Raw genomic sequence first — 17,685 nt, 5'->3', positions numbered from 1 at the left:
ACTTTTCAAAATATAACATTAAGAAAATTAACAAACGCCCCTCCTTATGTTTCTAATCATACTCTTCACACAGATCTAAAAATTAAAACTGTCAAAGAAGAAGCAGCTATTTATTATAAAAGATTTCATAATAGGCTTGCAACTCATTCAAATCCTTTAGTGAAAACACTCTCATCAATTGTTATTCCGGGAAATCCTCCTAGGCGATTAAAACGCAACTGGTGCAGAGATATGCTGACTTAAAATCATAACATTAAAAAATAAAAATAAAAATAAAAAAAAAAAAAATAATAAAAACAATCAATAAATATACTATATAGATGTATCTATAAGAAAACTTATGTATAACCTCAATTTATAAGTGTCATCACTGGGTGGCTGCTTTTATCAAGCTATTCATGTTATTTTATTATATATTAGCTAATACTCTTGTTGTGCCGATGGGGTACAGATTGTGTATCGAATAATAAAGGAAAAAAAAAAAAAAAAAAAAAAAATTAATAGTTGGCGTACCTACTAATATAATCATATAATAATTATTTTTATGTTACGTCGTTATCGTCGACGGATGGCGACGACGCGACAAAAATAACCAAAAGTTAAACCAAAGTAAAAACCCATAATATAAAATTAATATTCTCTTTCTCGGTACCTACGTACCAAGTTTTTTTGACTTTTTAAATTTTTTTCTCGGGGGAGGTCGAGACCCGGGAACCCCCCCGTAAATACGCCACTGAGTATGCATCACTATACTACATCACTAAGATAAAATTTAAAAAATTACAAAAATGGGTATAAAGGTCAAAGGTGTGTTAAACATGTTTGTTGATTGTATACATATCAATATATATATAATCAAGGTTAACCTATAATAAAATAATAAGTTTAACTTTTATTAACCTAAATTTACTTATTGTAAAAAAAAATTACAGATTGTTTTTTTATATTGCTTTCTCTAATAAAAAAAATAAAGCTGTATTATTATTTTAAATTTAAACTTTGTATTATTTACAATTAATCATTGGCTTAGGACGGAATTAAACATAAATAAAATTGTATATTTCTAAGTATTAGATAGAATAAACTATGTAGATTTTTGTTATTGTGACGCTGTTCAATGATTATATTATTACTGTACGTATATAATGACGCGCATCCTATATTAATCACCAATTGTCAATATTTGTGATGATAATGATTGAAAAAGAATTTCAAATGATGAATCATGTAAAAATATCGGTCTATATTACCAAGCTTACAAATTATATATCATCTATTCTACATCATTGTCAACAGAGCCCAACTTAGGAAATATGAGCCCGGAGCAATATAATCTTAGGGGCCTTTAATATTTGTTTAATGTAATTTAAAAATTACAGTCAACATTAAAATAACATTATTGCATTAGTGAACAAAAGTTTTATTTACAGACCAAAAATTAATTGTTAATACTCGTATTATATTTAAAAATAATTATTAAGTACCGGTAAAAATGAAAAATATTAATTATTTATTAATGTTTACTAAATTACATAAATAAAAATTTAAGTCAATGGTTTCTTTTGAGATTTTAGTTTACTAAACTTCTGAATTAGATCTGAAAAATCCAGTGTGTCAGTTATTTTCCTTTCAGCAGATAGACGAACGAGTGAGCTTAATTTTTCTTGGTTTAACTTGGTTCTTCTGGCGTTTTCAATAATTTCTAATTTTGAATTTGTTCTTTCTGCTTCACGATTCGAAATTGGCAAAGTTAAATAAATTCGTAGAAAAAAGCACACATTTGGAAAGACTTATTTTAAATTATTTTTATGTACATATAAATGAATATTTTGAAGAGTAATTATTGGTAAATTTAACTGCATTACATAATTTGAAAAGTGCACAATCTCTTGTTTAATTTTAGTTATATCAATATCATCTTTAAATGTGCTAATGAATATGTCGGCAGAAGTCTCTCATAATAATTTTGAACCAAATTTTGTAATATACCCAAAAATATTACAAACATTATCATATGCGTTTAATCTTTTATCAAGTTCAGTTACTAAACGATAAATAATAACGTAAAAAGTATCAATCTCTAACTTTCTTATACCACAAAAGTTTGAATTTCTCTCTATTGTACCATCCGAGAATTTTTTATTTCTTACACTTTTTTCAACACAGGGCAGAATATTTGTTGATAATACCCTTGCTTTTTTTCAAAATATATATACTTCTCTCTTAATGAACTGACATAAGTTTTTAATTCTTTCAATAAATTTATGGTTGTAAATAAATCTATTTCCGGTTTTTAAAGGTATTTACTAACACTGTTAAACTGCGATCAATTTTCAATCCAAATAACTGCCATAAAAGTTGTTTTAAATTTTATCATTTTATTTTTCATTGATTTAGCCTTGTGACGATTTTCTTGTTTTTCATTACAATTTTCAAAAATATCTGTTAATGTACATATTATTTGGTCATAATTTAAGATAATAGCTTTACAAGACTCTGCGTGATACTCCTACATAGTATTACTAAAAGTTTTCAAAACGATTATTTTATTTTTCTCCTCCGATTTTAGACCAGTCAAAAGCAAATTCCATCTATGTGTTCTATGTGGAGTAGAATCTAAAATTAGACCGAAGTATTTAGTTTCTTGTAACTGTATAGTTATTTCTAAATAAAACTTCATTTGTCATTAGGTCAATTATTTCGTTACAAATTCGCATTGAAAAATGAGATACATTGCCTGATCCTTTATTATAACGCGGTAATTCATATGTTGTTTTAAAAAGTGATCAAATTCGAAAATAACTTCAAGAATTCCGAGAAAATTTCCATTACTCGGAGAACCCAATTGAGAGTCATTACCCTCAAATGCTAACCCACGAACAGCCAAAATTTTAACAACAGATACTACACGGTGCAACACTTAAACCCAATACTTTTTGTCATTCAACATTTTTTCGGCCATAGTTTTGTCTATACGATGTTTAGTGTTTTCACGATCTAACCAAGTTAACATTGATTCACGATAGTTTTCACTATTTCCATGTTCTTTAACTTTTTCATAAGTTTTTTCCAATTGTTAAAACCAGGATTAATAAAACTTAAATTATTTGATTTATTAAATAATTTACAAACAAAACAGTTAACGTTGACAGTGTGTTCAGAAAACATAAGCCATTTACGTGAGTGTATTTCACTATTAGGCAATTTTAATTCGAATAATGAGATATTTAACGAGCGATTATAATTGTTGGTACTTGTTTGTTATCGCCCCGCCAGTACACCGTATAAAATTTATCGCCCCGCCACTCTTGTTTGTTATCGCCCCTCCAGTACATCGCATAAAAATTATCGCTATTGCTAATCGTTTGTGATCTATTTTAGAAAATGAGAAAACTACATTTTATCATTTTTATGATACAGAATATTAGTTTGTTGCTGGCATTCGTTTACCATTTCATTTACTTATTACCTACTACTGAGAAATTCGAAAAAATTAATTTAATACGTTAAAATGAATTTTACTGAATTACTTACAATTGTTTCAAATAGTGATACTGGAATTAGCTTTTTACAACAACATAATATAATTAAAGTTAGTGAAGTGTGTGAAAATGGCCATATAATGTTTATCAAGGGATAGCGATGGCGATGTCAGAAAAGAAGTTGCCGAAAGGAAAAAGGATTAAGAATTAATAATTGGCTAACTGGTTCTAGACTACCAATACATACAATTGTCCATTATCCAATACCTAAAAGGTTCAAGAGGATCTATCTCCTATATTTTCCGTGGGTAGGCCCCTAAGGGGCGGCAATTTTTCATAGCGTCGAGACGCAAAATGTCTAAATACAGCACTGAATAATATATAGGTATCTATAATGTACATGTACATGAAAGTATAATGCTAAACAATTGTTTTTGCATGGTAAAATATATCTTAAATATTAATAAATAAGTAGATAAATGAATATCATTATTTATATTTTATTTACATTATTAAGAATATAAAGTAGTTATTGACCAAAAGGCTACAAATAATTTTATACACTCGTAAATCTGCTATTAATCAAACTTATTCAAAAATGAATAATTGTATCTTATAATATTATGGAAAGTTTTGGTTTATTTCAAATCACCAATTAAATTATAACAATAAATATAAAAATGGATATTGATATATTACAAATTAACAAACTCAAAGACCGATTTTAGCACGATTTTTTGCAAAATTTTCTGCGTTATCCGAAGAAAGTGTAATGTCGTTGAAATCCTTATAAAGCCCCATACTACTACCCTCGAAACCCAAATTTTAGAAATTATAGTTACAACTCGTTGCGCAAAAATGCACAACTCGATTGAGCACATATATTTTGGCTACCTGTGACGAAAATCCCTAGTATCGAAACTCGTTTGTTTTTTATCGTTGATTATTATATTCCTCATGATTATGAGAGTTGGTTGTTTTTATTAGTTTGTTTGATTTATTAACAATAACACTCGCAGGATATTTTTTATTAAAATTTGAACACCCACTCATTAAAACACAGTATTCACTAAATTTATAATTATCAACATTAAAACATTGTTTTCCTCACCGAGATTCAAAAATAATAGAAATTTCTACGCCATATTAAAGCTTACATCGTCAACACACTTAGTCACCACTGTACCGTCCATATCCATAGTTAGGGACGTTGTGATACTACCGATACCAACAAAGTATCGATACTTTTCTACTTTACGCATAGTAGTAGATAGTAACGTCATTAATCGTCGACATCAGATAACAAGTAATCCTATATTAAAATACTTTTTTTTACTAGCTGATCCAGAAATGTTTTTCTATTGCTAGATTTCATTATGTTACATTATTTGTACGTAAATTTCCCGCTATTTCAAAGAGTTCCTGAACTCTGTAGTGTCTTAACCTCTTTGGAATAACAACAATTGAAATTTTGTATGATAACGAGTGATAAATTCCACGTTACTACTTTTGGGTTCAATTCTTTTGTACCTCGGGTCTTTTGCCCTCTTCTCACTGCCCTGACCGTGCGTCAGTTGTTGGCCCATCGACTATTTTTTGTCAATTTTTCTCCAAATATTCGTAATGAAGATCTTCAAAGATATTTTCTCTGGTGACGAGATGTTCTCGGACACATATAAATACAAATTGGTCGATGGCGTCTTGTACGAGGTTTACGGCAAGCTGATCACCAGGAAGCTGGGCGACGTAACATTAGATGGCGCTAACCCTTCAGCTGAGGAAGCTTCTGAAGGTACCGAAGAAGCCGTCGAGAGTGGCGTGGACGTAGTGCTCAACCATAGGCTCATGGAGACGTATGCATTTCCCGATAAAAAGTCATTTACTCTTTATCTAAAAGAGTACATGAAACGATTGGTGGACAAAATGAATGAAAATGGTAGCACTGAAGTTGAAGTTTTCAAAACCAACATAAACAAAGTGAGTTTCCTTTTATTCATCAAATATAATTTTTTTGTCGTCAATTTTTATTTACTGTATTTAACTTATCCAGGTGATGAAAGATCTGTTGACGAGATTTAAGGATCTCCAATTCTTCACTGGTGAAAATATGGATATCGAAAATGGAATGGTTGCTATGCTTGAATATAGGGACATTGGAGATGACAATGTTCCAGTATTGATGTTGTTCAAACATGGGCTTGAAGAAGAAAAATTCTAAACTTATTACTCGATTCTTTGTTAATTTTATTTACAATGTATTCGTTTAATAAACAAAATCAGCTAAACCAACTACATTAAGCGATATAAAAATAATTTTTTAAAACAAATTTGTTGTAATTTTATTTACCTATTCATAATCACAATTGTTTAAATTTTTTTACTTAAAAAGGAATTGGTTCTTTGAGAGATAACTTCTTAATTTTGTGATTAATTCACATTAAACTTTAAGGTTAAAACTAAAGTTACCTATTTACATTTTAGATTAAAATGAATAATTTATGTTTGGTTATCATTTGATACATAGAGCGGTACATATAACATATTTAAGAAGTTTATATGGTACCTTAAATAACATGGTTAACAATATATTATCAATACATAAATTAAAATGAATTTTTTTTTTATGATTTTAGAACAAATAAAGTCAAATATAATTTGATATAATTTAATTTTCTCATTCTTTTACTTCATAATGACATTTTTGAAATAAACTTTAATAATATTGTTTATGTGCAATTTTTACTTTTGATTACATCATAATTTTAGCGTGCTAAACAAAGCATCTTAGCAATGCATCTTTGAACATTACATATTCTATTAAGCACTAATGAGCTATAATATAAATTATAATTAAGAATATTTATCATTGAAAATTAAATCAATGAATATTATCTTTTAAAATAATATAACTCAATTAATTTTTATAATTTAATACAATAATTTCAGTACAAGTTATAGAAATGATGACAATATAGGATAATTAGGATAATAATAATAGCTCACAAATAAAATTGATGTAAAAAATTCTAATGGTAATAGTTGAAAATCAGCAATATTTAGATTGTAAAGACAATATTTCTATTTTTTTTTATGATAAAATGTTTTATTACTGATATTTAATATGCATTACTCTATTCATATATTATGAAATATAAATTATAATTCTAGTTCTGAAAAAAAAAAAAAAAAAAAAAACAATTGATTCAGAAATCTAAATTTTTTTTAAATCGTATTTCAATTACAATAACAAAAATCCACTAAAATACAATGAGAAATACTATTTAATGTTCATCATGAGGTATAAATGGTTTTCCCCAGCGTTTTTCCCACAAAGCAATGTACTCTTTTTTACGTTCTTCTCTTTTGGCAAAGTATTTTGGATATTGAGCTTTTTCTAATGGATGCCAACTATCCAAAACCCAGTCTGGAGGGAAAACATCACGTTCAAATGCTGTTCCACCAGGAGATGACGGGACTAAAAAAAAAAAAAATAACAAATGTATAATATTTTTTATAGTATATAAACAATGTGTAGACAGAGCTTGCCAAAAAATGCCAAAAATCATATAATTATATAAATAAATAACTGAAACTTCCCTTAATGGATGTCTTTAAGGTAAGAACATTTTTTTTGAGAATGGTGACATATTCACAACTTTTCTATAGGAAAACCTCTAAATACGAAACACTTAAGTAGCATTTAAATTTTTGAAATTCTTAATTTTTATTGTAAATTATGAATAATTGTAGAATACTTAAATAAAAATCTACATTATTAAGTTAAATTTTATTACATATATTATTATTCAATATATCTTATGTTAACCTTCCAGTCATTGATATAATATTGCATCAACAAAATATGACTTATACGTTGTCAATTAGTATTTAGTTGTGTTTATGATGCCAATACAAACGTATTTTTTTCATAAATGTTAATTTTTAGATATATTTAATAATTATAAAAATAAAATATCTCCCTCTAAATAGCTGATAAAATTGCAGTAATTAACAGTGTCCGATATTTAGAAATTTTACTGTATTAACTTGTTGAGCATTACATACACACAAATGTTATTCAATTACAAAATGATGAGAACACTTAATTCAAGTAAAAATTATTTATCTAATATAAAATAGATAAAAAAAAGTTTGTTTTAAATCCCAAATTTCCTTGGATATAAATTAACATTAAATTATAGATCTGAACTAAGACATCAGAAATTATTATGCTTTATATATGGTAAATTAAATGGTTAATATATATTCTAAATACAATAATATTTCTAATGTAAATTAAATTTAAATCCAAATTAATTCATAATAAAAATTTATAATGATCAAGAAATTAAATTGTAGAATAATACTAAGCTAATTATTAATATATATATATCCTTTAATTATTAGAACTTTTGGTTGGAATGGATTACATTTTAAGATTTTACTTACATTGGTGAGGATAATAATGTTGATTAGCCCATAGTTCATGTTGACCTTTTTGTAATAATTCTTTTGCAAGTGGTACATCTATAATATTTTTATTGTCATCGAAACGTTTTCTTAAGCGCACAATATTAATTCGCATTAGTGGCCTATATTAATAATAATATAAAATGATAAATATTTATAATTTATAGGTTTGATATAAATTTTTAGTTGGATATGCATTATTTAAACATATATTGTAAAATATTGTATTAAAGTTAACAATATATGTTTAAACAATAACTATTATATTATAGTTAAAGTATATACAATCATACATTTTTCTTAGTACCAGAATTAAGTCAATATATATAAACTTTAATATGAAAGTAAATCATCTAGTAAATCATCTAGTTCAGGGGAAACCAACTTTTTTTAAATAGCATGAAAAAATGTTGTAATTTTTAATTATTAAGTTTTTATGTAATGGTGGTTTATAGTTATGATTAATAATATAATAATTATTTCAATAATATTTGAGTTCACATTAGATTTAATTTAAATTATAATAATTTGAATGTCATCTTCAACAATGACCTTTAGAATTATAATAAACAAATAGGTATAGTTTATATATTTGGGAACTTTAAATTTATAAAAATAAAAAAATAATTGTTGAACTTGAATAAAAATCGATAATGATTAATCACTTTAAGTGTATTTTATAAATTGATTGCATTCTATGGCATGATTTTTTAGTATAGTTTTTGTTACAAATGTGAGAACCCAATTTCTTTAAAACATAGATATGTAAAACAAAATAACAATTATTTATTATTTTAATAATTTTTAATAGTATATTAATAATGCACTTTACAGTACCAACATGAATTAGATACTATTTAATAATAAAATATTTTACCTGTAATGGTACCAATCCTCGATGGTCCTACATGCTTTTTTATAGAGCGAACATACTTGTCTTTTATGAGTGATTATTTCATACGGTATGTAAGACATAATGAACCCAAATAAAGAATTTGTTCAATTAAATACAAATTATTCAAACGCAAAATGCAATAACTAATGTCGCATACTTTGGTGATTTATTGAAAATTTTCATAGTTCATTCTTATCAATCTTATCACTTAACAATAAGTATATTTTTTTAATTTATAATCATATCAAGAAAATAAAACATATGTTTTTCCTCAATGAAATTTGAATTCCCAAATATTACAGTTACAGTTTTATGGTTTTATATTATACTCTGTTCGAAATTATTAACTGTATACATTCCATACAGATTATTATATTATTATGTAATTTTACCAATAATCATATTTTGATAATGCAGAAATTAGATCTAGATTTTGATTTTGAAGACAAAAAACCTTAATTAGTCTTCATAGTTCTTTACAAAAATTAGATCACCGAAATTACAAAAACTAACAAGACAGCTTTTAAGCAGTCTTACACGTTACGTTACCGTAGAGCATAAACATTAAATCAAAATCTTAGAATAATTGTACATGGCGCTAAATTATTTAAATTATTTATCAGATTATTTGTTTTCCCGGTATAAAATATCACTTGGTTTGGTGCCCCTGAATGATAAGCGATTTCATTCAGTGGAATATCAGTGATAAAAAATTGTTTGGTTTTGCTTTGCATATCGGTCAATTTTTCGAAGAAACGGTTACATGCTTGTAACGTGACTTCAATCGTTTTTATATTTTTTTAAAATTTAATTCTACTGATAAACTAATACTCATTTAAGTTTAATTTAATATCTATATTTGTTTTCGAATCCTAGTAACTAGGTGAACTTAAGTATTTAGTACATATTTTACCTCGAACTTATTAAAAGTTAATCAAGGTTCGTTTGTGATTGTTGAAAAAAATATTATATTGCATTGTATGATAGTTAATAGTGGCTTTATTTTGTTTTGTTTTAGATGGATATGTCAACTGATAATATTAATAATTTGATAAAATGTCTTCAAGCCACATTAAGTTCTGATCCCATTGAACGGAAGCAAGGTTTGTTTAACTGATAATATTGATAATATTTTGTTTAAAACAATGTATAATCAATATTGCTTTATTTATACATTTTTAGCTGAAAACTTCTTACTTTCAATTGAATGTAACAAAAACTATCCATTATTATTACTACATATAATCAATGCACCAAATGATGCTAATGTTGATTTGGTTAAAAAAATTGGAGCTGTTACATTTAAAAATTATATAAAACGTAACTGGCCTATTGTAAGTATATTAGTAAATATTACTCTACAATTTAAATAATCAATTTATTTTAAAGCATTTGTAATTGCTAATTTTTCATAGAAGTTTCACGAGAGAAAGGTATCGAGCATCTTCCAAAAAATGGTTGTTGCTACATATTCCCTATTATATTTATTATCACTGACAATTACTTGGAGGAAATTTAATGTTCTGCAAATATTTAGCAATAGCAAATTTGTACCTTTCCCTTGTTGAAACTTTACAATTATATTTCTTTTATTATGCAAGTCAAATGTCAAGAATAAAGCATAGAGAATATCTTACTTATATATTGACATTAGTATATTAGTGGTGTATTCACTCGAGGTTAGAACTCAACAACTGGAATATTATATATATATATATATATACAAAAGGAATATTTACAAAAAACAAAATTAGAATATCAAAAAAATTGTATAGAGGGTTTTATACTTTAAAAAAAAATTAAAATCAATAATTATTCAAGTATGAGTCTTAGTGAAACAGTAACTTAAGTTATTTTTTTAAAAATGGAGTATTTATGAGTATAACATAATTTATTTACATTTCTATTCCCATATATATAAATAACTTAATATATTTATTATAATTATTATCCTTCGAAGTTTTAAATAAATAAAAATAAGTGATTATAGTTAATTGATTAATTTGTTTTTATTGTATATAACTTAAAATACTAAAATATTTTTTTTTTTTTTGTTTTTGATTTAAATTTTAGGATGAAGACACCTTACAAAACAAAATTGATCAAGAAGACCGCTTATTAATAAAAGATCAAATTGTTTCTGTAATGTTGAATGCTCCAGAAGCTGTGCAAAAACAGTTAAGTGATGCTATTTCACTTATAGGTCAACATGATTTCCCAGATAATTGGCCAAATCTATTACCGACAATTATTGAAAATTTTGGATCATTTATTGGTTTGTATAAAATTTTTTCTTAATATCTCATAAATATTTAAAATAGTTAATATAAGTATAATATTATGGAGCTGTTTTATCTAGCCGCACCTACAAGAGATTTAACTCCTATTAATGGAGCTTTGGAGACAGCTCATTCATTGTTTAGAAAATATAGATATGAGCTCAAATCTCAGAAACTTTGGACTGAAATAAAATTTGTTTTAGATATTTTTGCAAAGCCTCTTACTGAATTGTTTGTCGTAAGTTTTTATCAATATATATTTATAGTATATACAATATACATTAATTCTTTTAGAAGTATGTTAATTAGTAAAAATTATATCATTCATTTATTGACAAGTTTTTTTACATTTTTTTTCAGTTTACTATGAATTTATGTGAAGTATCAAAAGATCCTAAACTTTACATTATAGTACTTACTCTGACTAAAATATTTTATTCGTTAAATTATCAGGTAAATGGATATTTATATTTTTATTATATACACATAATAATATATAAATATTATTGTTGAATAGGATCTTCCAGAGTATTTTGAAGACAACATGCAACTTTGGGTTACGAATTTCCAAAAATTGTTGGAACTAGAAATAAAAGAATTAGAGACAGAAGTATTATTTTATAATAAATTAATTGATTATACTAATTTATTAATTATAATTGTTTATCTTTGAAGAGTGAAGAAGAAACTGGTGTGCTACATCAAATTCAATCACAAATTTGTGAAAATATATCATTATATGCTCAAAAATATGAAGAAGAATTTTCATCTTATATGCGAACATTAGTTACAATTATTTGGAAGTTATTAATTAAGACTGGATCACAACCTAAATATGATACAGTATATAATAATTTAATTATTTTTTTTTTTTTTTATAATTTTTGAAGCATTTTAAAAATTGTTTGTATTTTATTAAGCTTGTCATAAATGCCTTACAATTTTTATCAACTACTGTTGCAAAGCCACAGTATCGTGATTTATTTGATGATCCATCAGTTTTCTCTGCTATATGTGAAAAAGTTGCTATTCCTAATATGCAGTTTAAAGGTAAAAAAAAAAAAAAAAAAAAAAATGGTATAAATATTTATACTGTTCTTGTATTGTAATAATTATATTTATATTATAGCATCTGATGAAGAATTATTTGAAGATAACCCAGAAGAATATATTCGAAGAGACATTGAAGGTTCTGATGTAGATACTAGAAGAAGAGCTGCATGTGATCTAGTTAAAGTTCTTTCTAAGGAGTTTGAACAAGTGACCATGTCTTCATTTGGTTTATATATAAAGGTAAATTTAATTGTATTCCATTTTAAGTTTTATTTTATTTCTATGTATTTTACATTTTGAAAATATTTTACAGTCTATGTTAGAACAATATGCAGCTGATCAACAAAATTGGCGTAGCAAAGATGCTGCTTTATTTTTGGTCACAACGCTTGCATCACGTGGAAGTACACAACGCCATGGGACTACCAAAATTAGTCAACTTGTTAATCTAGAAGAATTTACTACAATGCATGTATTACCTGAGTTAGCAAATACAAATAGTGAGTACAAAATATCTTCCTAAATGTATATTTTTAACAAATTATTGTATGTATAATATTTTTCATATATGAATATTTTATATATTTAGTTAATGGAATGCCTGTGATGAAAGCTGATGCTATTAAATACATAGTGACATTCCGTAGTGTATTACCTCCACAAGTTATTGTTAGTACATTACCAGCCCTCACAAAACTTTTAGAAGCCGAGAGTGTAGTGGTTAGGATTTATGCTGCTGCTGCAATTGACAAAATTTTACTTTTAAAACAACCTGATACCAAAACTCCAGTGTCAGTATATTTATATATATCATTATTATTTTTTATTATTATTTTTTGTATATACATATTAGAGTTGGTGACATGAATAAACGTTTGTCATTTCAGTCTTCAGCCCTTATAGATAGTTATTTAAATTTTTCCAAGTATACACATTTAATTTAGGGTTTTTAAAATTTAAAACTAAATAGTTCTTTCAATAATCTTAATTTTTATTTATTAATAATTCTAATGTTTAGGGTCACTGCTGAAATATTGTCACCATTTGCAGAACAACTTATTAAATCTCTCTTTGGAATTCTAACAAAACCAGGTTCTGAAGAGAATAGTCACACAATGAAAGGTAAATATTTTTTTGCTTCTTTAATTCTGCAATTCCATATAGCAATTATGTATCATTAACTATGCATAGCTATAATGAGAACATTTTTCACTTTGAAACAACAAATAATTCCTCTCTTGGCTGAACTTTTGCCTGTATTAACTGATAAACTTGCAATTGTTGCACGCAATCCAAGTCAACCAGAATTTAATCATTTTCTATTTGAGACCATTTCATTTTGTGTAAAGTAAGTTTTATTATTTATTTTCTTATTTTGTTAAAATTATAATATTAAATGTTGTACTAGACTATAATATATTTATAATTAAATTATAGTATTAAGTTTTTAAGATATTTAAACATTGATAATTGAGACTGGAAAATATTAATTTATCAATTTTTGATCGCAGACTAACACTATTTGAAAACATATACAATTGTGTATATATTTATGTATATTTGGTATTTTGTATAACATTTGTATTTTGTGATAGATTGGTTTGTACTGTTACACCTGAAGGTGTGAGTTCCTTTGAAGGAGTATTGTTTCCTATATTTCAAATCATTTTGCAGCAAGATATTTTGGGTATGATGAACAGAATGTTTTTTTTTTTAAATAACCTACTTCATTATTCTTATTTTTAATGGTTTTCATTTATACAGAATTTATGCCCTATACATTCCAACTTTTGTCTCAACTACTTGAATTTCATAGTGTTGGTAATGTGAGTGAGACTTACACAATTTTGTATCCATTTTTATTGACTCCTGCTTTGTGGGAGAAAACTAGTAATATTCACCCATTAGTTAGACTTTTAAGATCATATGTCCGTAAAACTTCTCCAGAAAATTTTGAAAAGTCTTTGAATATAGTAAGTATTTTATAAAACGTAATTTTTACGGTCATTAAACATTATTTAATTTTTTTTTAGAATGGACTTTTAGGTGTGTTCCAAAAACTTATAGCATCAAGATCGCAGGATCAAGAGGGATTCAGATTATTGAAAACTATGATAGAGCATTGTCCTATGTTTGTAAAATTTAAGATGTTTGTTTTACAAATTTTGATTTAAATTTCAATAAATTAATGATTTACAGGGAAGTTCTACAACCTCAAATGAAAAATATATTTGTTCTCTTGTTTCAACGACTAACTTCATCTAAAACAACTAAATTTATCCGTGAACTTATTGTATTTATATTCTTCTGTGTCATCAAATATGGAGCAACATTTATGGTGGATCTTGTAGATTCAATTCAAAATGGGTTTGCAACTAATATAAATAATTTATTTTGTTATATACCCATTATTATAATAATAAAAGAAATATGCAGGCGTTGAGACCAGATTTAAATGGAGACATGAATTCATGTGTGGAAGAATTTATTTTTAACAGTAAAGGGCCTAAATGGGCTGTAATACTATTAAAAAAAAATATGTATATATTAATAAAAAAAACTTATTAAATTCTGTGATTATGACTAGGTTTTGAGGACTTAATAGATTTCTTTTTGTAAATTTTTGATATTGTTTAAATTGCATATATTTGTAGTTTTCTTATTTTGAGTAATTTTATTGAATACGGGCACTATATTTGTATATTATTAGTGTTTTATAAAATCATTATATTATGTAAAGTAATATTATGTACAATTTATATTTTAGAATGTTTGGTATGTTATTGGAGAAAATTATATTGCCCGATATTCAAAAAATAACTGGAAATATAAATAAGAAAATTGCAGCAGTTGGTATTATTAAAGTACTTACAGACACACCAAAAGTAATTGATGGACCATATGCACAGTTTTGGTATGTTCTTTATTTTAATTTTTATATACTGTACATATTATTAAGTTCCACTCAAGTAATAACATTTTGTTGGAAAGTTATCTATAATAATATTGCATAAAAGTAATAATTACTTTTACTGTCACTTTTTATAACTTTAGTGTTCTGCTAACAAATATAACTTTGACTGTTGTTCTATGAATTGTTTATTTATATATATATATTATTTATTGAAAATATAGTTTTATTGATATTTATATGAACAAATCAAGCAATTTGAAAATAATGTTGCAGGTCTCTTCTTCTCCAATCTGTGGTTTGCTTGTTTGAACTTCCAGAAGATGAAACAGTATATTCTGAAGATAAACTACTTCAAGATGACAATGATAATTCATATGAAGCAGGTTACTCTCAGCTTGCATTTGCAAGTGAAACTGAATATGATCCTTTGCAAGGTAAGTAATAATTAAAAAGTAAAATTTGATATGATCTAATATTTAAATATGATGTACCCTTAGGAGTAGAAGCAAAATCGTTTCTAGCTCTATCATTAACAAAAATAATGAGCCAAATACCTGGACGGATTCCTGTATTGATGAGTCAAGGTCTCACTGAAGAGCGACGTGCACAAATACAAAACTACTTAATAAGCCTTAATGTACAAATGATGTGAAACTTATTAGTAACTCATTGAAAGTTCCCAAATACATTTAGTTTTGAGTTTTGTATTGATTTAACCATATTAATTATAAAAATTATTAATTATTTGATTAATTTTGCTGTAAACTAAAAAATCCTTTTTATCCAAGTAATTTTTTTTCAAACTAAAAAATAACAAGTTGTATATGATCTAATTATATTTTAATGTATATATTTTTTTTATCTTGTTTTCAACATCATTACAGTAAAGTATATTCCAGAATTTAAAATTATTTTAATTTATTTTCCAGAGATAACTTTCTAGTATTTGCAATAAAATGAATTATTTGAAAAGTATTCTTTAAATAAAAAACAATTAGAAGAGAAGAGTAACAAGACAATATTTTAATCAGTGTTTTGTTTAAAACAACTAAATAAAAGAAACTTCTATTAATAAAGGTAAAAAAAACTATAGTAGAATTTTAATTTACTTAAAATGTATACTTAATTTGGACCACACGTCCATACATTATTGATTATATTCATATTTCACATTAAGTTATGCAATTGATGAAAAAAACCTAGTATTTTCTATTTATTTTATCAAGATATTTTCTAATTGATAGGAAAAAAGTTTAAATAATTGTGATCTTGGTATATGGTAATATTATACTATCATTGTTAAATATGTTACGGACATACATAATGTAGGTCCTTGCAAATATATTACATGGGAGCACCACATAATCGAGTGGTTAATATATATATATAATATATGGGAGTGTGAATGACATGAGGGCATATCGTCTTTAATGTAGAAGTGTGAAAGCTAGTTAAGTAATGGAACCACTTAATGAACATACGAGAGTATATATATTATATTCCATATATTAAAATCCATATTGACAAGGATAACCTGTCAATTGAAAGATTACTTAAAAACTCATACCAGTTCCTGGTCGAGATATTAATTTATTGGGAAAGTTACAATGCCATACAGGTAGATTCCCACAGAATCAGTATATAAGGGGGTTTAGAATAGTCCAATATTCAGACGTGTTTTAGTCCGACTCTAGTAAGCACCTTTACGCCAGTTTAATTAGCAATTTAATTAAATACTAGTACTTAGAAATATTTTTATAAACAGTTTAACTAAGTTTGAGTACTTTTATTGGAATTATCCTAACACACATCTTCATATGAACTGTTGAATTGGCCGCACAAAAAAAAAACATTTATCATAATTTTGCAGCTAAATATTTTTCCTTTATTTTTTAAACTTCAATTAATGTTGACAATGAAATATTATTATACAGTATGTACCGTTTTTTTTCTTTTTATTAACATGTCAAAAACTGATTGCTTGTAAACAGCTCATCCATTAATACATCCATGAGCCAGTGCATATTTCGACGTCCGTGAAGTTGGCCCCCCCACTTTGTCTTATCGAATTCAAACCTTCACCAATATTTTGGAACTATTTGGAACCAACTTTTTATAATTTGGAACTTCACCCTTTTCTCGAAATAAGAAATTTTCGGTCGGGGGGGGCCAACTTCACGCAGCCCCCCCACTTTGTCCTATCGACTTCAAACCTTTACCAATATTTTGGAACTAATTTGAAACTATTTGGAACCAAGTTTTCATAATTTGGAACTTCACCCTTTTCCCGTAAAAAAAGTTTTTAGGTTGGAGGGGAATAACTTCTCGCAGCTCCTCCCACTTTGTCCTATCGACTTCAAACCTTCACCAATATTTTGGTACTAATTTGGAACTATTTGGAACCAAGTTTTCATAATTTAGAACTTCACCATTTTCTCGAAATAAGAAATTTTCGGTTGGGGGGTCAACTTCACGCAGCCCCCCCAATTTGTCCTATCGACTTCAAACCTTTACCAATATTTTGGAACTAATTTGGAACTATTTGGAACCAAGTTTTCAGAATTTGGAACTTCACCCTTTTCCCGTAAAAAA

The 17,685-nt window shown here is 26.2% G+C and overlaps 3 protein-coding genes across 3 annotated transcripts; 2 read left to right on the top strand and 1 right to left on the bottom strand.

The window, feature by feature from the left end:
- The first annotated feature begins 5,105 nt into the window (after positions 1–5,105).
- On the top strand, positions 5,106–5,776 carry LOC112694051 (translationally-controlled tumor protein homolog). The gene is made up of 2 exons (XM_025569393.1): positions 5,106–5,459; positions 5,533–5,776. Exons 1-2 carry the CDS (start codon positions 5,106–5,108, stop codon positions 5,698–5,700), a joined length of 522 nt encoding a protein of 173 aa, XP_025425178.1. The 3' UTR covers positions 5,701–5,776.
- Positions 5,777–6,680: 904 nt separating this feature from the next.
- LOC112694058 (NADH dehydrogenase [ubiquinone] 1 beta subcomplex subunit 9) lies at positions 6,681–9,045 on the bottom strand. The gene is made up of 3 exons (XM_025569401.1): positions 8,830–9,045; positions 7,932–8,074; positions 6,681–6,957 (listed from the first exon to the last, which is right to left on the bottom strand). The coding sequence occupies exons 1-3, from the start codon at positions 8,925–8,927 to the stop codon at positions 6,764–6,766; spliced, it is 435 nt and encodes a 144-aa protein (XP_025425186.1). The 5' UTR covers positions 8,928–9,045; the 3' UTR covers positions 6,681–6,763.
- A 514-nt stretch (positions 9,046–9,559) lies between these two features.
- Positions 9,560–15,846, top strand: LOC112694063 (exportin-2). The gene is made up of 21 exons (XM_025569408.1): positions 9,560–9,786; positions 9,866–9,950; positions 10,030–10,181; positions 10,921–11,122; positions 11,207–11,364; positions 11,487–11,579; positions 11,644–11,736; positions 11,802–11,969; positions 12,047–12,176; positions 12,256–12,419; positions 12,493–12,679; positions 12,769–12,970; positions 13,198–13,301; positions 13,371–13,527; positions 13,775–13,866; positions 13,944–14,152; positions 14,213–14,310; positions 14,379–14,546; positions 14,947–15,093; positions 15,367–15,527; positions 15,591–15,846. The coding sequence occupies exons 2-21, from the start codon at positions 9,866–9,868 to the stop codon at positions 15,743–15,745; spliced, it is 2,925 nt and encodes a 974-aa protein (XP_025425193.1). The 5' UTR covers positions 9,560–9,786; the 3' UTR covers positions 15,746–15,846.
- The last annotated feature ends 1,839 nt before the right edge of the window (positions 15,847–17,685 follow it).

This window comes from Sipha flava, unplaced genomic scaffold (genome assembly GCF_003268045.1).
Source record: "Sipha flava isolate LNK unplaced genomic scaffold, YSA_version1 122_pilon_pilon, whole genome shotgun sequence".
NCBI lineage: Eukaryota > Metazoa > Arthropoda > Insecta > Hemiptera > Aphididae > Sipha > Sipha flava.
Note: the sequence above shows the minus strand (reverse complement) of the source record. Positions and strands in the feature narration are given on the sequence as shown.